At 54.3% G+C, this 19,784-nt stretch overlaps 4 protein-coding genes across 7 annotated transcripts; 2 read left to right on the forward strand and 2 right to left on the reverse strand.

The window, feature by feature from the left end:
- The first annotated feature begins 381 nt into the window (after nt 1-381).
- On the forward strand, nt 382-4,932 carry IL18 (interleukin 18). Of its 4 annotated transcripts, XM_068159928.1 has the most exons (7): nt 382-543; nt 957-1,016; nt 1,211-1,284; nt 2,467-2,475; nt 3,026-3,163; nt 4,197-4,342; nt 4,467-4,932. In XM_068159928.1, the coding sequence occupies exons 3-7, from the start codon at nt 1,218-1,220 to the stop codon at nt 4,677-4,679; spliced, it is 573 nt and encodes a 190-aa protein (XP_068016029.1). In that variant the 5' UTR covers nt 382-543; nt 957-1,016; nt 1,211-1,217; the 3' UTR covers nt 4,680-4,932. The 4 variants fall into 4 exon arrangements, with proteins under 4 accessions (XP_068016029.1, XP_068016025.1, XP_068016026.1 ...); XM_068159924.1 differs by lacking the exon at nt 957-1,016 and having other exon boundaries at nt 465-543; XM_068159926.1 differs by lacking the exon at nt 2,467-2,475 and having other exon boundaries at nt 521-543.
- Nucleotides 4,933-5,621: 689 nt separating this feature from the next.
- Nucleotides 5,622-9,239, reverse strand: SDHD (succinate dehydrogenase complex subunit D). Its single transcript, XM_068159930.1, has 4 exons — nt 9,146-9,239; nt 8,941-9,045; nt 7,754-7,898; nt 5,622-6,316 (listed from the first exon to the last, which is right to left on the reverse strand). The coding sequence occupies exons 1-4, from the start codon at nt 9,201-9,203 to the stop codon at nt 6,151-6,153; spliced, it is 474 nt and encodes a 157-aa protein (XP_068016031.1). The 5' UTR covers nt 9,204-9,239; the 3' UTR covers nt 5,622-6,150.
- Nucleotides 9,240-10,557: 1,318 nt separating this feature from the next.
- Nucleotides 10,558-15,544, reverse strand: NKAPD1 (NKAP domain containing 1). The gene is made up of 5 exons (XM_068159929.1): nt 15,386-15,544; nt 14,724-14,824; nt 13,967-14,122; nt 12,992-13,045; nt 10,558-11,178 (listed from the first exon to the last, which is right to left on the reverse strand). The coding sequence occupies exons 1-5, from the start codon at nt 15,452-15,454 to the stop codon at nt 10,656-10,658; spliced, it is 903 nt and encodes a 300-aa protein (XP_068016030.1). The 5' UTR covers nt 15,455-15,544; the 3' UTR covers nt 10,558-10,655.
- A 253-nt stretch (nt 15,545-15,797) lies between these two features.
- On the forward strand, nt 15,798-18,733 carry PIH1D2 (PIH1 domain containing 2). The gene is made up of 6 exons (XM_068159900.1): nt 15,798-15,971; nt 16,083-16,206; nt 16,742-16,981; nt 17,570-17,835; nt 17,941-18,079; nt 18,179-18,733. Exons 1-6 carry the CDS (start codon nt 15,813-15,815, stop codon nt 18,259-18,261), a joined length of 1,011 nt encoding a protein of 336 aa, XP_068016001.1. The 5' UTR covers nt 15,798-15,812; the 3' UTR covers nt 18,262-18,733.
- The last annotated feature ends 1,051 nt before the right edge of the window (nt 18,734-19,784 follow it).

A 19,784-nucleotide genomic window follows, 5' to 3' on the forward strand; every position in this document is an offset into this window, starting at 1 on the left:
GAGACCGTGCGGACCGAGCCAACAGGCTGCAAACCGCTGGTGCAGGAAGCAAACCTCGTCCTCTGCCCAGCGTCTGTGGGAGATAAAGGGAGTCGCCAAAAGCTCCCTCGGCAGCCTCGGGTTCGTGATTTGTTTTCTCCGCCGAGGAGGAGAAGTGCCGCAGAACAAATGCAGACGTAGACAGCTGTCTTGGGAAAGAGTCCTGATTTTCTCTGCGGCTTCTTCCTTCAGTCGGCTCCTTCTGTGCTACGGTGATGCAAGCGGGGATAAAATCCCCTGCCCCAGCCCCTTCCAGCAGCCGCCTGCAGCAGCCGCCGCTCGCCCCGCCCGCTCGGAGCCACGCGTGGAGGTGACACGGCGGTGACTCTGCCTCGGAAAGCCCGAGAGGCCCTGCCGGGCAGCACCCTGCGGTACCCAGGCGTGCAGGGAGAGGGCCGGGAGGGTGGGCTCTGACCGCGGGAGCCGCCGCCGGTCCCCGCCCCTCCTCCGCTGCCTTCGCCCTTCCGTCTTGCATCTTTCCGCCGCAGCCCGCCGAGGAGCGAGGTAAGGACACCCTCTGCTCGGAGCTCCGAGCGGGGCAGGGGCAGGGGCAGAGCCACTCGGCTGGCGCCGGGCTTGCGCCCTTCCCCGCGCCTTCGCCACCCGGGCGGGACATCCCTCCGTGGGACCGGCGGCCGTCCCATTCTCGCGGCTGCAGCAAGGGGCAGAGCCGTGCCCATTGCCGGGGCTGGCGGCGGAGGGCATCGCTCGTCGGGCCCGCGGGCAGGCGGTGGGCAGCAGCCCGCCCGCTGGCAGCTCCGCGCTGTGCCGGGCGCGGGCGCCGAGCAGGGCAGGAGCCGCTCGGGCGCGGCCTTGCGTTCCTCCTTCCCTGCACCCGTGTCCCGGCGAGGCAGGTCAAGGTACACAGCCTCCAGCGGTCAGGTAGCAACTCCTTTCCCTTCTACCCTTCGTTTCAGACGTGCTCGTGAAAACATCTGGCCAGCTCCTATTGCATACCAGGGGAAGAAGTGTCCTCGGTTCGTGTCTTTTACCCATTACACTTAGAGCCGCCTTTTCCTCTAATCAATAGTGCCTTCCCTTTTGCTTTAGAATAACAGAGCAGTCCTTGACTGCTGCAAGAGAACTAGCCCAAGAACTCCCTTGCCTTACAGAGTACAAAACATTGTTCTTAATTCTGAATCCTCTCTGTGGTTTTGTTTTTCCCTGCCAGAGTGAAGATGAGCTGTGAAGAGATTCCTGTGTATGCAGTGAAATTTGGAGAAAACTTCTGCCTCTATTTTGAAGGTAATCCCTACCCACAGCTGAGACACCTCCTGTCTCCTTTCTGCATAGAAGGTCAAAAGCTGGTCCACAATTCAGTCCTTCCCTTGGGCATCCCTGGCTTTGTGTTCCTTTCCCTTGCCGTGTTACCTGAGCAATCCTCAAAGCAATTACAGATTCACAGCTTCACAGATTGCACTGGCTTGGAAGGGACCCTCCAAGGGCATCTTGTCCAACCCCCCTGCAGGCAGCAGGGACACCCTCAACCAGAGCAAGCTGCACAGAGCTGCTGATCTTGAATGCCTCCAGGGATGAGGCCTCAACCACATCCCTGGGAAAGCTGTTGTAGTATTTTACCACTCTCATTGTGTATAACTTCCTCCTGATGTCCAACCTAAATCTCCCCTGCTCCAGATTAAACCCCCAGCTACAATCCCCACAAGCATGATAGGTGTTAGATTGTGGAGCCAGGCTGTTCACTGCAGAAAGAACCTGAGTGTCATAAAGGTGTCCCAGTGCCTTCACAGGTCAGTACCATACTACTGAACACTTTAAGCATTGCCAAGCTTCCTCTGAATACTGATTAAGCAATCAGTATTCTGTATAAAATATAGATGTAGCCATCTGGCAGCACCTAATTTCCCCACCAGCTTCAGTGTGAAGTACTGCAAGCCAAGTATCAGGGTTAGTAGAATACTTGTTGCTTCATGCAATGCATTCCTCTAAAGGCCTCTCAGAAGGGTTGGACTTGAAATGTGTGGATAACTTTCCCAGCCTTGTAGGGTGAAGCTAGAAAAATAATCTCTCTCTCCTGTGGAAGCAATTTGTAATGACCTTTTCTTGTCCTTTTGCTCACTTAGACTAAGAGTGCTGATTAAACCCCAAAATTTGCATGCTCTGGGCTTCTTATTTATATTCCTTGGTTTATAGGCTGCAACTGACCTGAGCTGCTCACCCTTAAGTAACCTTAAAGCGTTCTGCCTGCCTCTTGGCTTGGTGGTTTCATCAGTCTGTTGTTATGCTCACATAATTAGAGCAGCTCAGTGTGGCCAATTAGTGATAGTGGGGAGTACAGCTAGAAACCTGGAGGTGGCTGGCTGGCTTGGGGCCTGCTGAAGAGAAGTGGGTAGAAAGTGGTTTCTTTTGTGGGGGCAGAGCCTAATGTTGTTTTTCCTTTCTTTTTTTCATTGCTCACTTGGAACCAAGATGATGATGGTAAGCTGCAAGCTCCTGATCTATTAACTTCCATTGTCAACTTTACCTGAACTAGCCTGCTCACACATACCCATACATGCTTTGCAGGCTTTAGAGAACCAGTTTTCCAAGTGATAGTGGCCAGTGTGGAAGAGAGAGCCACAGCTCACCACCTCTCTGAGCCTGAGGTTGTTCTATTTCCTCCCTAAGTACAGGGCAGTTGCTCCCCTAACAGAAGGGCACTGTAATTCAGTTCTAATTGTTGGGCAAGAGAGAGAACTGTTGTTTGTGAGCTGTTCCTGGACTGCTTCTGAACTCTCATCAACAGACAGAGCAGCTTCTCTTGCTTATATATACAGAACACTCTGTTTTGGGGAATCCTCCAGGCTTGAGTTGGTACAAGGCAGAGGTGGAAAGGAGGACATGGCCTCCCCTTGGTTTGAGACAGCCATGCTAAGAATTCATTTCACCTGGTATCCTTATTGCCAAGGATTAAGCTCATAGTGAACTGCTAAGATTTGATCAGATTGCAGCAGGAATGTGTCACCCTCTCTGCCTATCATTTCTGCAGGGCTGGAATGTGATGCCCTCAGGAAGGACAAAATTCTCCAGCGAGTCCTTCGAAACGTGAACAGCCAACTGCTTGTGGTGCGACCGGACCTGAACGTGGCAGCTTTTGAGGACGTGACAGATCAGGAGATAAAACCTGGTACACCCTCTAACCAAACAACAGCTTTAGCACTAAAAGCTCTGACTGTCATCCCCCAGCAGCAGTAACCTGCTTGTGCACTTGGCTCTTTTCTTCTGGGAGGGCAGGGGAGATGATCTCAGCAATTCATTCAGAGCTGTATTTGTTGAACTCATGTCTGTACAGATCACACCTCTACAGATACAATCTGATTTATAGCTGACTGGTTACAAATCAAAGTCTCAACTTATGCATGCACCTGAAGGGATTTGATCATCCTATCTATACTAAGTGGTAACTTCACATGCTTTCTTCCAAATTCAGAACCTTGGTCCCTGCATTTCCAGCTTCAAAACCTTGGTCACTGCATTTCCAGCTTCAAAACCTTGGTCACTGCATTTCCCAACTCAAAACCTTGGTCACTGCATTTCCCAACTCAAAACCTTGGTCCCTGCATTCCCAGCTTCAAAACCTTGGTCACTGCATTTCCCAACTCAAAACCTTGGTCACTGCATTTCCCAACTCAAAATCTTGGTCCCTGCATTCCCAGCTTCAAAACCTTGGTCCCTGCATTTCCCAATTCAAAACCTTGGTCACTGCATTTCCCAGTTCAAAACCTTGGTCACTGCATTTCCCAATTCAAAACCTTGGTCCCTGCATTCCCAGCTTCAAAACCTTGGTCCCTGCATTTCCCAATTCAAAACCTTGGTCACTGCATTTCCCAGTTCAAAACCTTGGTCACTGCATTTCCAGCTTCAAAACCTTGGTCACTGCAACCTTGGTCACTGCATTTCCAGCTTCAAAACCTTGGTCCCTGCATTTCCAGCTTCAAAACCTTGGTCACTTCATTTCCAGCTTCAAAACCTTGGTCACTTCATTTCCAGCTTCAAAACCTTGGTCACTGCATTTCCCAACTCAAAATCCATGCCCTGACTCTCTTGTCAGGAAAAGCATCCTGGGAAGACAGGAGATGGCAATGCAATGGTTAAGATGTAATGGAACTGTTACAGCCGTCTCCTGAGCAGACTGTTAATGACAGATCATTGGTGTTTAGGCAATGGAATGCAGTTCAACATTCACTATTACAACACCACCCCCCCCTCAGCAAGGAGGCCTGTTGCATTCAGCGTCCGGGTAGCAGACAAAAGCTATTATCTGTGCTGTGAGAAACAATGTGGGAAAGTGATGGTTCAGTTTAGGGTAAGTGCCTGCTCCCCATCCCTGCTGCTCTTCAGCAGCCAGCAAAATTCAGGATTCAAACATGTGAGCTGGAACAAAACTCTCTTGTGTTGGGGACTGACCCATTCCCCTCTTTCTTCCTCAGGAAGGAGAAGTTCCCAAAGACATTCCTGGTGAAAGCAATGCCATCTTTTTCAAAAAGACATTCACATCCTGCAGCTCTGGAGCATTTAAGTTTGAATACTCCCTGGAACAAGGAATGTTCTTGGCCTTTGAGGAGGAAGGCTGCTTAAGAAAACTAACTCTAAAGAAATCAAGAGAAGATGAAGTGGATGAAACCATGAAGATATGTTTCTAACTTCATAGAATTGTCAGGGTTGGAAGGGGCCTCAAGGCTCAGCCAGTCCCAACCCCCCTGCCATGGGCAGGGACACCTCACACTACAGCAGGTTGCTCACAGCCACCTCCAGCCTGGCTGCAAACACCTCCAGGGATGAGGCTTCCACCATCTCCCTGGGCAACCTGTTGCAGTGTCACAGCCTGGGGTCTACTTCAACAACCTTAAAATATGTTTTGTCTTTTTAACAAATAAAACCCTTACTCTCTCTGTACCTGAGGCAAGCTGGTTTTGTGCTCTTAGCTAATTAAATCCCTGCAAGAAAAGAAGCATCTTGCAAAGGAAAAGACATTCAGGTTCTTGGCACAAAGAAGCAAGGCTTTACAGAATGGAGGGGGGGAAAAAATAGATGTGCAAGTCTGCACAGTCCTGATTTGATCCCTCAAATCCTTACTGCCACCTGATCCAACAGCTGAATTTGGTGCCTCAAAGATGAAGTGGAAGCAACAATTCTGAACTTGGTGGAGATCCTCGCCAACAGCAACTTAACTCTGTTCATTGCATAACAATTCTCTTCCTCTTGCTATGAATAGCAGCAGGAAAGTACCATTTAAACGTGGGAACAGTTAACCACTCCTCACTGCTACGAAAATCAGAAAATACCAAGCCAAGAAGAAAGGTTAAAAAACAAAAACCCCAGAATTTCATCTCCCTCCTTTAAAATGCCTCAGAACATTCCAGAGGCTGCCTCTGGGGCAGAAAGGGTTTGGTGGTTGTCTTTTCAGCCACACGGGAAGATGTGTAGCAGGGGTCAGTTAGAAGACAACCCCCAAGAAACGCTGCAGCTGAACAGAGAGAAACTCTGCAAGGCATGAACTATTTATGGCTCCTGATAATTAACCTGCAGAGAAACCACTGGAAGCAAGCCAGAAAGAGTAAACAAAACCATCAAACCACCACACATGCATTTTCTGTAAATCTTTTTTTTATTGCATGGATTAAGAAAAAAAAAAACCAGAAGATTCCCTTTTCTACATCAGCTCTCAGGGTCCAAAGAGCTCCAAAGGTGTGCCTTACAGACAGCTGAGATGTGATACCAGGAGGAGCAGTTTCTGTTTTCCACAATTCAAGCTTGTTTTACAGAAGAAGAAACCAAACAACAGCTGGTGTGGATTACAACCCTCCTTAAAGCTGCCTTTACAAAGCAAGTGCCCTTCAGCTAGGGAGCCTCTCGTTCATTCCTCACAATTTACAGTCCAGCTTAACTCAGCTCCCCCTCCCCTGGGCACCATCCATTTAAAACCTACTTCTCTAGCAATTTGTTGCTGCTGTTGGGTATGTTACTTCTAAAAGCCTCAGCCCTGCTCTTGCTGCAGTATGTACAACCTGTGGACCCTTGCTTTACTCAGCTTCGTATTCCACGTGCTGGTAAGAGGACGGCGAAGCAGAGGCAGCAGTGAACAATCAGTTTTGTCAGGGGCTTGGTCACATCTCAGAGGCTCCACAGCATGGCAACAGCCTTGCAGATGCCGACGTCGTGGTAGTTGAAGTAGCAGAGGCCGGCGAAGGTGACGGCCGACAGCACGTAGAGCCCTGTGTTGGCCACCTTGATGGCTGTGTCTCCGTGGACATAGTCGGTGATCACCTGCCCAAGGCCCCTGCAGAACAGGGGGGAAAACAAGCTGAAATCAGGAAAAAGCATTCCTCACTGAAATCCCAGAGTGCCAGGTTGGAAAGGAGCCCAAGGACCATCTGCTCCAACCTTTCTAGGTAGCAGTGGAGTCAGAATGGACATAGGATAGAATGGAATGGAAATAGGATAGGGATAGGATAGGGAGGTAGGATAGGATAGGGTAGCATAGGGAGGTAGGGTAGCGTAGGGAGGTAGGGTAGGGTAGGGTAGGATAGGGAGGTAGGGTAGGGTAGGATAGGGGGGTAGGGAGGTAGGGTAGGATAGGGAGGTAGGATAGGATAGGGAGGTAGGATAGGATAGGGAGGTAGGGTAGGATAGGGAGGTAGGATAGGATAGGGAGGTAGGATAGGATAGGGAGGTAGGATAGGATAGGGAGGTAGGATAGGATAGGGAGGTAGGATAGGGATAGGATAAACCAGGTTGGAAAAGACCTTTGAGATCATCAAGTCCAACCTCTCACCCAACACCATCTGATCAACTCAACCATGGCACCAAGCGCCTCAGCCAGGCTCTTCCTAAACACCTCCAGTGATGGTGACTCCACCACCTCCCTGGGCAGCACATTCCCATGGCCAATCTCTCTCTCTGTGAAGAATTTCTTCCTACCATCCAGCCTGAACCTCCCCTGGCACAACTTGAGACTGTGTCCTCTTGTTCTGGTGCTGGGTACCTGGGAGAAGAGACCAACCCCCACCTGGCTACAACCAGGTCTCCCCTGAGCCTCCTCTTCTCCAGGCTAAGCAACCCCAGCTCCCTCAGCCTCTCCTCATGGAGCTGTGCACCAAACCCCTCCCCAGCTTTGCTGCAATGAGCTGGCCCAGCACGGTGTCAAGCTAAGTCTTACAGCTGTCCAACAGAGTGGACTCCACTGCTTCCCCTGGGAGATGATGATCTCTGAGGTCTTTTCCAACCTTGTTGATTCTATGATTCCAACCTCCAACTGTTCTCAGGGTGGCAAATTATCTGCTGGCATCCATTTCCCAGGAATCAATACCATAATGCTATCAAGTCTTTACTATGCAGAATCTGCTCACCAGTGAGCTGCACAAAGCTGGCTTACAGGCACAGCACCTTAGGAGAACAACAACTTGTTTTCTACAGATCTGTCCTGGTTCTGTTCTGTTTGCTCAGACAAAAAGGTAAAAATGTCCAAGGTTCTGCACAGCCAGTGGTCAGGAAGTCCTCCTAGGGTAGGATACTGTGCAGAACACCAGAGCATGCTTGCAGATTCCTGGAGCCTGCCAGCTGACTGAGCCAACAGTGCAACAAAGGAAGAGCAAGGTACAAATGTCATGTCAAAGATCACAGCTGTTGCACAACTTGGAGACTTCATAGGTAAGGGCCTGGAGCCACCCTGCCTCTCAGACTTCCCTCTTAATCCTGAGTGACCTCTTGTGCTTACCAGTGGCCATGAAGAGTGAGGGCTGCAGCCAGCGAATAGTCCATGGCTGGTCCGGGGTACAGGTAGGCTGCAGGCAGGAGACCCAGCAAGAGGACACTGACAGCTCTCTCCCCTGTCCAGTGCAAAGATGCAGCCTTGGAACTGCCTGCAAGGAGAAGGAGAAGCATTTTTCAGTGCAGAGCTCAGAGAGCTGTAACCTTAAAACCACACAATTGCAGTTGGGTTTTTTTCCTGCTCTCTGACCTGATTACTAAGCTTTCATCCAGGGGAACACAACTGCAAGTTCCAGTGAATGGCACCTCGTGATAATTCTGTGGTCAGCTCTGCCCAGAAACTGATACTGCTATTTTTAACTGCAGACTAAAAATTCTGGGACCATCACAGGCCATATATGGTCCAGAAGTAGCCTGGAGGCCTCCACTAATAAGCAGGATAGAATCTGAATCACCTCTTACCACATAGAGAGGGAAAACCAAACCAAGAAACAAGCCTGCAGATCAGACTGGGAATCAGGGAATCAGAAGCCCTGCTGCCCCAGGAAAGAAGAAGTCACAGCAGCAGTGTTTCCAAGTTGTTGCTGCTACTGAGCCCCAGCAAATCTGCTGTTGCTTCAATCTTTCAGCCAGTTTTCCACACCCACAACTCCACCACCTTTGTGAATAAGCAGAGCTTTGCTTTTTCTGCCACTCAGTTAGCCTGCTCTGTTGAAGGATTTGCTGCATTCCCATGCTGACACCGACCAAAGAAACCTCAGGTTGGAGTTCAAGCAGCGTGAAGTCACCGATATCTTGTTTGGAACTAGCCCCGGGGGCTGACTGCGAACCAACAGCTGCTGCTGCGGCAGGCAGGCAGGCAGCACCGGGTGGCAATGCCGGTAACCCTATCCCTGCCAAGCTGAGCCAAACAAAACACAGCCTGCCGCGCACCAATTCCTTCTGCCCCCGCTTACTCACATTTAACATCTACCTAGCTCAAACAATGGCCAGATGAGGCACACGCCGCCGGGCTGGGGCGGAGGAGCCGTGTGGAGGGCGGGGAAATAACGGCGCAGCGCCGGCCGACAACGCTGGTGCGCGGTGCCCGCCACGGGGAAGGTCAGCCCCGCCGCGCAGAGACACGCAGAGCCCCGCGGACGGCGGGCACTGCCCCGGGACGCGGCGGGGACTGCCCCGGGACGCCGCACGTACCATGGCCCTGCCGGGGCGAGCTGTGGCTTTGCCGGGCCGGAGCGCTGCGATCGGCGACAGCTGCCAGGAGAGCGGGGCGGCGGAGCAGGGCGTCCCCGAGGAGAGCTGCGGAGAGAACAGGAGTCAGGGCGAGTCAGGGCAGGCAGGACAGGGCAGGACAGGCAGGACAGGACAGGGCAGGGCAGGGGGGCCGGCCGGCACTCACCCATCTGGGCGCCGCGGGGTCGCCGCAGCCCCGCCCGCAGCAGCACCAGCGCCGCCATCGTCCCCAGCCGCCCAAGGGCACCGCGCAGCGGAGCCGGAACTCGCCGCAGCCCTTCCGCTTCCGCCGCGGGGGCACGGCTGGCAGCGGGGGCACGGCCGGCAGCGCGGCGGGCACGGGCAGGGGCAGCGCCCGGAGGCCATTCACGCCTGCGACCCCCGCGCAGCAGCTCTGCAAAAGCCCGGGACAGCTGCTGCCGGTTTGCTTAGGCTGGAGGAGGCAGTGGGGAGACCTCGCTGCCCTCTACAGCTCCCTGAAAGGAGGGTGGAGGTTGGTCTCTTCTCCCTAGTATTAGGTGATAGAGGGAAAGGAAACGGCCTAAAATCGTGCCAGGCGAGGATAGGGTCATGTCCCAGATGGCTGCTTTGCACTCCAGCCTCCTTTGCTTCATCTCCTTTCAGGAGGAGACTTGATGGGGTGCTTGGTGCCATGGGTTAGTTGTTTAGGTGGCCTGGATTGGTTGATGGGTTGGACACGATGATCTTGAAGGTCTCTTCCAACCTGGTTTGGTTTATTCTAAATAAAGGTTTATTCTATTTATCTCTAAGGCCACCAAGCCTGGTCAGGTAGAAACATGGCACAGAGAACACAGGAACCCCCCAGAGCCGTCAGGACTGTGCTCTGTCTCAGGCTTTGCTCCCAAGACAATGACAAAAGCATCCATCACATCTGGATCAGTTTATTTTGTTAAAAGGCTGGGCTGCTCAGCTGCAAGGCAGAGCAGCCCACACCAGGTTCTCCAGTAACACCTTAGGCAGACCAGAGACAGAACTCAACACCCAGCAAGGCTTCCCTGTCAGCACAAATGGTTTCAGCATCCCCCCTGGAGAGAATGGAGGAAAGGTAGACAATGGGCAGCCCAGGCCAGGATCTGCAGAGGAGTCTAAACCAAGCAGGTGCACTGCTGTCTTGTCTTCATCACCATGGAAGGAATCACTGCACCTCCAGCTGCAATCTGTGCCCCCCGCTCCCTCCTGTGTCCAGCTGACTCTGCCTGCCACCACACAGCTCTGCTTCTGTTGGAGGATGAGAAGACAAAGCTACCACAGAGTTCAATCCCGTGACTTTCCCTCTGCTCTCAGACTTCTTGTCTTGACCCCCTCCTCTTGTTAGTCTTGGTCATTGATTTGGTGACACACCCCCCACCCCGAAAGAAAGCAATCTGTTAAAACACTGAAAACAACAAACCAAATGGTGCAGCCATGCTTGCTTTGCCCCTGGGTGCAGCAGGGATCCACCTGGCAGGCCCAGCCCACCTGGGAGACACCCAGCTGGTTCTCTGGATGGCAAGGGGGCACCACCTGCAGGCTGCCAAGGCTCAGGCTCTGCCCTGGGGGCTGGCAGGATGTGTGTAAACCACGGTGTGGAAACGCGTTGTACCACGGGGCAGTGCTGAGAGATAAATCCCTGCCTCTGGCCTCCACCTTACTGTCTGAGCTGCAGCCTAGGCTCATTAGTCCTCATCTGAGCTATCCTCTGATTTCTCATCAGCGGCCACCTTCCAGTTCTTCCTCTTGCTCTTCTTCTCGGGCACCTCGCTGTGCCTCTCGGGCGCGGAGCTGCGCCGTTTCTTCCTCTTTTTTGGGGGCCGTTTTGCCTTTTTCTCCTCGGATTCACTGTCCTCAGAGCTGCTGGTGGTTGAGCTGCTGGCACGAGAAAAGTCACTGTCCTGCCCAGAGGAGGAGGTAGGATCCCTGGCAGGCACTTTCCTGCTCTTTTTCTTGCGCCTGTGTTTCCCCTTGCGGGTGCTTGAGGTCTCCTCCTCCGAGCACTCACTCTCTCGGGAGGAATCTGATGATGTCCTCCCCTGCTCCTTTTTCTTTCTCTTCCTTTTTTTGTGTGATCTCTTTTTTTGCTTCTTCTTGTGGGATTTCTTTGGCTTTTTCCTCTTGTGTGACTCCCGGGCGCTCGTTTGCTTCCCCAGATGAGATTTCTTCTTCCCGTTGATGGCAGTTTGGTCATCTCCCTGAGGGTCACTGCACACACAAAGAAACACCAAAGGAAGAGCAAAGAATGACCAAAAAACCCCAAAGAACAGAACAGAATAGAATAGATCAGACCAGGTTGGAAGAGACCTTCAAGATCATCCTGTCCAACCCATCAACCAATCCAACACCACCTAAACAACTAACCCATGGCACCAAGCACCCCAGCAAGTCTCCTCCTGAACACCTCCAGGGATGGTGACTCCACCACCTCCCCAGGCAGCCCATTCCCATGGGCAATCACTCTCTCTGTGTAGAACTTCTTCCTAACCTCCAGCCTAAACCTCCCCTGGTGCAACCTGAGACTGTGTCCTCTTGTTCTGGTACTGGCTGCCTGGCAGAAGAGACCAACCCCCAGCTGGCTCCAACCTCCCTGCAGGGAGTTGTAGAAAGCAAGAAGGTCACCCCTGAGTCTCCTCTTCTCCAGGCTAAGCAACCCCAGCTCCCTCAGCCTCTCCTCACAGGGCTGTGCTCCAGACCCCTCCCCAGCTTTCTTGCCCTTCTCTGGACACCTTCCAGCAGCTCAACCTCCTTTCTAAACTGAGGAGCCCAGAACTGGACACAGGACTCAAGGTGTGGCCTGACCAGTGCAATGTACAGGGGCAGAATGACCTCCCTGCTCCTGCTGGCCACACTGTTCCTGATCCAGGCCAGGATGCCATTGGCCCTCCTGGCTGCCTGGGCACACTGCAGGCTCATGTTCAGCCTACCATCAACCAGCACCCCCAGGTCCCTCTCTGCCTGGCTGCTCTCAGCCACTCTGACCCCAGCCTGTAGCACTGCCTGGGGTTGTTGTGGCCAATGTGCAGCACCTGGCACTTGGATGTGTTCAATCTCCTGCCCTTGGCCTCTGCCCATCTGTCCAGCCTGGCCAGGTCCCTCTGCAGAGCCTCTCTGCCCTCCAGCAGATCAACTCCTGCCCCCAGCTTGGTTTCATCTGCAAAGTTACTGGCGATGGACTCAATGCCCTCATCCAGATCATCAATAAAGATGTTAAAGAGCATGGGGAAGAAGAACAAAGGATGAGCAAAAAAAACCCAAAAGAAGAACAAAGGATGACCAAAAAAAACCCAAAAGAAGAACAAAGGATGACCACAAAACCCCCAAAGAAGAACAAAGGATGACCAAAAGGCAGCAGGCAGGCAGGCACAGGGCAGCTGAACCTCTTCTGTCTCAGATGTTTTAAGCAAGCCCACCCCTAGAGCAGGGAAGCAGATGATGCCTCCCCAGTTGTGGCAGCTACCTTTCTCTTTCACTAATCAACAGCTTGGGTCCACACCACACCAACATTCCTGCCTTCAGGAATTTGAGCCAAGGTGGGTGTGTGCCGAAAGCCACCTGAGTGCTGAAAGCTCATTTACAGCAACTTGGACTCTGCAAGCCTGGCAAACACTGTACTTGGTGATGCTGGGAGGGGGAGCTTCAAAAGAATTCATTCTGAGGTCTGGTTTCACAGCTGAGTCTCCCCTCTCCAGGACACTACAAGAATTTCTGCTCTCCAGATAAGGAGAAGCACAGCAGACAGAGGTGCACTGCCATGGGGAGGAAAAGCTGGAGCTGCTATTTCAGAGGGTGAGTACTGAGCTGGTCTGGATTGATCCTGCTCCTCTGGCTCTCTGCTGGCCCAGGCACATATTGTAGATTCACAGAATGGGTTGGCTTGGAAGGGACCTTTAAGACCATCCAGCAGGGACACCTCCCACCAGCCCAGGTCACTCAAGGCCTCATCCAACCTGGCCTTGAACACCTCCAGGGAGGGAGCATCCCTGGGCAACCTCACATCATTTAAGTCTGGTTGCCTTACCTATCTGTGTCGAATTCTTCAGGGTACAACTCTTTGTAACCACTGTGACCCCACCTGGAAGAAAGCAGAACCATCCATCAGAAACAGAGCAGGGCAAAAACAAACCCCAAAGCACCAAACCACAGCTCTGAAAAGAGCCACAGGGTGAAGAGGAGTTCACACCACAAACAAGAAGGGCTGTAAGAACCTTCCCAAGCAAAGAAGGAAGGAAAGAAAGAGGACACTCACTTGGTTGGTACTACTGAAATACAACTTATTTCCAGGCCCAATTAGGGACAATTGCAACTGGAAGTTCTTTCCAGTCACCCTGGAGAGCACTACCTTTGCCTTCCTCAAAACCTTTAAAGCCCCTTGGGCAAAGCAATAAACACTGAGCTCAGCTGCTAAGCTGCTGCTGCTTAGTGGGACTTCAGATGGACTCCAATTACAGCATCACAGAATCACCAAGGTTGGAAGAGACCTCAAAGGTCATCAAGTCCAACCTGTCACCACAGACCTCATGATAAAACCACGGCACCAAGTGCCACATCCAATCCCCTCTTGAACACCTCCAGGGATGGGGACTCCACCACCTCCTTGAGCAGCACATTCCAATGGCTAATGACTCTCTCAGTGAAGAACTTTCTCCTCCCCTCCAGCCTAAACTTCCCCTGGCACAGCTTGAGACTGTGTCCTCTTGTTCTGGTGCTGCTTGCCTGGGAGAAGAGACCAACCCCCACCTGGCTCCAACCTCCCTTCAGGGAGTTGTAGAGAGCAATGAGGTCTCCCCTGAGCCTCCTCTTCTCCAGGCTAAATTGAGTATTCTGGGAGTGTGTGAACTGATTTCTTGGTTGTCAGAATGAGACTCAGCACCACTGACTCAGCACCACTGACTCAGCACTATTGATTTTCAAACCACACTTGAAAAGAGAAATGTAACCTTGCAGAGGACTCCAAGGAGATGCTTTACTGAGCATTATGAGCACAGCTTCTCACCTGTCTGGCATGTTGGCTTCACATTCATACAGCTTTTTGTTCCAGGAGCGAGCCCTGAGGAGGTCATCCTCAACCAGGTCAAGGAACTGGGAGTTCTTGGCTCTCCAGTCAGCCCTGTGGCCCTCCTCGTCGAAGCCATCGCTGCGCATCCGACTGCTGCGGGAAGAGGAGAGTTGGCCTTCAGCTGCCAGCTCTGCTGGAGGAACTGCCTGAGCATGGGGTTAGCCCAGCCAGAGGAGCAGAAGTCCAGCAAGGCTGGGGTGTCCATCTGTGCAAGACCACCCAGCATTCTAACAGCCACCACTAGCAGCTCTGACACAGCCCCTTCAGGAGCTAACACACTCCCCAAAGCTTGTGGCCCTCTGTGCACAGCAAAGCTCTTGGCAGAGATGTTCAGAGTGCAGAATCAGAGGAAGGAGTGGCCTTGCCTGGCACAAATGCAGCTCTCTGCATAGAATCACAGAACTGTTAGGGTTGGAAAGGACCTCAAGGCTCAGCCAGTTCCAACCCCCTGCCATGGGCAGGGACACCTCACACTACAGCAGGTTGCTCACAGCCGCATCCAGCCTGGCTGCAAACACCTCCAGGCAGGAGGCTTCCACCACCTCCCTGGGCAACCTGTGCCAGGCTCTCACCACCCTCCTGGGGAACAACTTCTTCCTGACATCCAGTCTGAATCTCTGCACTTCTAGTTCTTTTCCATTCCCCCTCTTCCTCTGGAACACTCTGCAGGAAATAAACATAACCTAAAGCCCACCTGGAGGTGTCTGAGAGCATTCTGCTTTGCCTTTTCCAGTAAGTCTCTTCTGTCTGCTTCTCCCATTCCCTTATTTTCCACATTTCTGTCTCTTCCTGAATCTGCAAGTCACAGAAGGGAAACAAACACAGCGTTAGGGAGAGTTTTACAGAGGTGGAGCAGGCAGCCCGAGCTCCCAGTTTCCGGTTTGCTACGTTTGAACGGGCAAACCCCAAAGACGATGTCTCATCCCGGGGCACCTTTGATCGGTAAATCCACGCACACATTCCCTCGCCAGGAGGAGGGCTCACGGTTTAACTGGCGGCGAAGCTAGCGACGGCTGCGGAACTTCCTCCAGCGAGCTGCTTTCCTCCCTGCAAACCGCCCCTGCCCTCCCCACTGCCGGGTCACAACCCCGCGTTCCGCCCGGCACCGGCCCCGGCCCTGGCCCTGCTCCGCCGGCAGGGCAGCGCCGCACGGCCGGGGAGGCACCGGCAGTCCCCGGCCCCACGTACACCGCACGGCACCGCCCAGGAGATGCCCGGGGGCTTCCGCTCAGACCCGCGGGCCGGGCGGCAGAGCCACCAGGGAGAAGGAGAAGAGGAGGCGGCGGAGGCCGGCAGCCCCCCGCGGCCCCAGCAGCCCCCCGCGGCCCCGGCAGCCCCCCGCGGCCCCGGCCGTACCTTGTTGTGCGCACCCGTGTGCCGGATCACGTTCCGCAGCAGCACCTTCCCCACCGGCACCCGGGACATCCTCTCGCCTTCCGCGGCCCCGCCGCCACCCCCAGGCCCAGCCCGGGGCCGCTCGCGGAGGCTTCCCCGCAGCCGCCAGCCGGAAGTGCGCCCCGCGAAATGCTTCCCCCCCCCGCCCCGCTCCGGCAGCGCCCGGAGGGGCCCCGAGCCGCGGCCGGGACGGCCCTGGAACGGCTAAGGGGACCGGCGGGCAGCGCCCGGCTTCTGCGGCGAGGCGGCAGGGAGGGCCGGCGGGCGCGGGAGGGCAGGCTGCGGCGGGGCCGGAACGCGCGGCAGCGAGGGGCGGAAGGGAAAGGCGGAGGGACCGGCGCCGCGCGCCGCTTCCGGTCGCCGTCGCCAGGCAACGGCGGCAGCAGCCATGGCGGCGGCGCGGGCCGCGCAGCTCTGGTCGCTGCTGGACGAGATGTTGGAGAGCGACCCCCAGGCCTACGGCCGCTTCCTGCGGCAGCAGCGCGCCGAGGCCGAGCGGTTCTGCGCCCCGCCGGAGCCTCACCTGTGCCTGCGGGCCCGGCCCGCGGTGCGTGCGCGCCGCCCCCCGCCTGGCTGCCGGGAGGGGCTGCGAGGGGAGGGCTGCGGGGGGAGGGCTGCGGGGCCGCGGGGGGCTCAGCCGCCGCTTGGTCTCCCGCAGGACGTCTCCGGGGGACCGCTGTTCATCAACGTCTGCGGCTGGAAGAGGGTCCCGGCGCCCAAGGCTGCCGCTGACCCCACTCCTGTCAGCGTGGGGCGGCTAGAAGAAGGATGTGGCGGAGGAGGTAGGGCCCCAGGGAGCTGCGCCTCGGCCCCGGTGCGTTCCTCTCTCCCCGCAGCAGTGCATTGCACGGCCGCCGCACGCACAGTCTGGCTGCAGCCGAGGGCGGTGCTGTGCCGCGGCCAGCTCTCGGCGCGGCGAGGATGCCACAGCTGCATCTCACCGGGGCCCCTAAACCAGCCTGCCCTTGTTGGAAAGAAAACCACAAACCAAACCACCAAAACCCCAACCCCCCCACAGCCTAAACACAAACCAACTGAATCTGAGAAACACAAACCTTGAGGGCATCTCAGTCCTGTGCTGCACCTAGGCACTGGGGATCGCTGTCACCACATCTGCTCCCCCTGCCTTGCTGTCCCCAGGCCTCTCCTTGAACACACAGCCTGCAGGATCAGCACCTGAGCAGGGGCATTTCTAGATGAGGCTGATGGAATCAGCCCAGGAGCCACAGGTTCATTCCCTTTGCTTTCAGAGGGAGTGGTTGAGAGGAATGCTGGCAGGTGGAGGCAGAGCAGCAGCTCTGACCCTTCCCTCTGTAGAGCTTTGCAGAGTTATAGATGTTGCATACAACCCAGCTGTGCTTCAGAGGGCTGAAAAGCCAGAGGAGATGGAGCACCTGATCCACTTGACTCTCAAACTCATGGAGGAGCGATGCAGCCTCCTCCTGCCCTACTCCTACACCATGGAGCCATTCAAGTTGAAAGGAAGCCTGGCAAGGATGCAGCAACGGCTGGAAGGAGGGCAGAGGCCAGCTCCACAGCTCAGCCAGAACACAAAGGGTATGTAGAGAGCTCCTGCCACTTCTCCTTGAGGAACCACCAGATTCTCCAACAAACCTACTCAATCCATCTCTCTCACCCCAGTTCTTGCCCTAAGCAGCAACCAACAGAGTCAGGCAGCAGTGTCCAGAGCAGGATCAGTTAAGCCCTGCTGGCCTGCCTGCATTCATCCCTGGTGTCATGCAACTGAGAAAGCAGTGGCCCTGGGACAGCAAATTCCCTTCTTCCTCTACCCTCTAGACATGGGAACTCTGCAAGGCTTTGATCCTTGTTCTCACCTGAGTCAAAAAGGGGTTGCTGCTGTAGCTATTGGTCTGAAAGCAACAACTTTAAACTCATGGGCAATAAAAACCAAATGATGAGCCAAGGAGAGAGTGGCAGCACCAGGCAGAATTGCTAATGACAATTAACTGCAGTTCAGATTGTGCTGTAGTTCATAGGAGAGAAGAGATTCATGGCAGGGGTTGGGTTGGGAGGAACCTTAAGGATCATCCAGTCCCATGTGCCAAGTGGCACATTACACTGCTTGGTAACTGTAGGTTACTAGTGGCAGAGTGAGAGGTGTGAAAGGTTCCTTCTTCTTCCAAGAGCTGAGCCTTGATCAGCTGCTGCAGGCTGTGGAAGCTGAGGACAGCAGCAATGCCCCTGTGCTGCTGGGAGAGGAAAGTGTGACACAATCCAGAAGGCCTCTGATAGAGGAAATCACCAGTCCTGAAATAAGAGAGGAGCCAACTGTCCCTGCCTATGAAATCATCACTGTGAGGGATGCAGAGGAGAAACCACTCCAGCTGGAGCTCAAGATTTGGCTGCCTAAGGTTGGCTCAGTCTCTGAGTGTGACCTGAGCATCTCAAAGGTAAGGCAGAAGAATCTCCTTTCTCTTTTCTGTCTGGTACCCCCTGCACAGGCATGCTCTCTGCTGGCCCACAGGAACTCAGCTCTCCTCCTTCTCTTGCTTTAGGATGACATCACCATGGAAGTGCCTGGACAGTACCAGTTACAGCTGGATCTGCCTGAATTGGTGGATGAAGAAGGAGCTACAGCAGTGTTTAACAGAGGGAAGGGGCTGCTCTTTGTCACACTGCCAGTTGCCAGGCCAGGTCCTTAGAGACTGCATTCCACCCTCTGCCTGTTCACAGATGAGAATCCAGCATTCAGATGGTGATGAGTTGGGGTTTAATTGATCTTCTCCTCCTCAGGGCTGAATACCTCACATGCCCTGAGAAGATGGATGGAGAAGAGGAAGGCTGGAGGAATCCAGCTTAGAACAGCAAATAAGTAAAGGAATTAAACAGCTCAGGAGTGCTTGGCTCTGTTGCCAGCTGCAGCAGAGGGCCACACCTGCACACACACCTCACTGCATCATTCACTTGGCCTTAAGGCAGAGCACCAGCAGTTGTGAAGTGGTTTTGCTGAATAAATGCAGGACTGGACTCGTGTGGTGACAGTCCCAGAGGGCCAGGTTGGAAGGGACCCCAAGGCTCATCTGCTCCAAGCTTTCCAGGTGACAGCAGGGTTGCAGTGAGCTGGCTCAGCACCCTCTGAGCTGAGCCTGAAAGCTCTCCAGTGGAAGGCACTCCACTGCTTCCCTTGGGAGGTGATTCCAACCTCCAGCTGTTCTCACAGGGAAACATTTCCTTCTGGAGTCCAAAGGGAATGTCCCCAGCAGTCCCTTGTCCCCATCACCCCTTGGCCTCTCCATAGAGCTCCTTGTCAAAAGGGAGTCTCTATTCTCCTGGTGCCCACCCTCTATGTACTGGCAATAAGGTCTCCCCCAAGCCTTCTCCAGGCTGAACAAACCCAGCTCTGAGCCTTTCCTCACATAACAGCTCCCCCAGCTGTGGAGCAAGCAGCAGAGGTGTAGCAAAACCCCTTAGATAGCTGTCCTGCATGCTGGAGCTGTTCCCTTTAGGACAATCCCTGCTGATGTGGGGTAGGCTTTGTAGTCTTCTCACACCCTGGTTATGCCTGACCTCTTTTCTTCATGGCTTGGCAATCCCTGAGTGAAAGCACAGAACAAGAGACCTGCTCTGTGCCACTCAACAGAGCAATCACAGATTGATGTTGTGAGTGGCACAGATCATCCAGTGCCACTCCCCCCAGCCCAGGTTGCTCAAGGCCTCATCCAGCCTGGCCTTGAGCACCTCCAGGGAGGGAGCATCCACAGCCTCCCTGGGCAGCCTGTGTCAGTGCCTCCCCACCCTCCACCTAACCTCCAGTCTCAATCTCCCCTCAAGTTCCAAGTCTAGCAGTGCAGGAGCTGAGCTGGCCTGCTGCAGGCTGCCAGCAGCCCCACAAGTCACTAGAAGCCCTCCAAGCACACAGACACTGAGCAGCAGAGCCTGGCAGTCAGCCAGAGAGCATGTCCATGGGATGAACTCCCTGGGTGTGCAGGGAAAGGTTGCTGCAGCCAGAGCCTGAGGCTGTGCTGAACCCTGCAGGAAGGAAGCCAGGAGGATTAAAGCTGCCTGCTGCATGACAGCACCAAAGCAGAGTTATTTTGGAGCACTGCAACTGAAGGTTAACAGGGTGAGGGTTTCACTGCCAGCCTGGAAGCCCAAACAGCTGAGCTGCTGCCCCTAAGCACTACAGGGAGCCACACAGGGCCTGAAGAGAAAAGCACTGGAGCAAGGTTTAGTGGTTGTCAACTCCAAACATTTAATAGGTTCACTAAAAGCAAGTCTGGAACCAAGGAGGTTTGTGAGGATGACCCCAGCCAACCCCAAAGCCTCAATGCACTTCTGTGCTTGCAAGCCAGGCAGGACAACCAGGTCATCACAGCAACCAGACATTCAAGAGTCCCCA

The sequence above is a fragment of the Melanerpes formicivorus genome, unplaced genomic scaffold (assembly GCF_026170545.1).
Source record: "Melanerpes formicivorus ecotype bairdi unplaced genomic scaffold, bMelFor1.0.p_v2 SCAF_47, whole genome shotgun sequence".
NCBI lineage: Eukaryota > Metazoa > Chordata > Aves > Piciformes > Picidae > Melanerpes > Melanerpes formicivorus.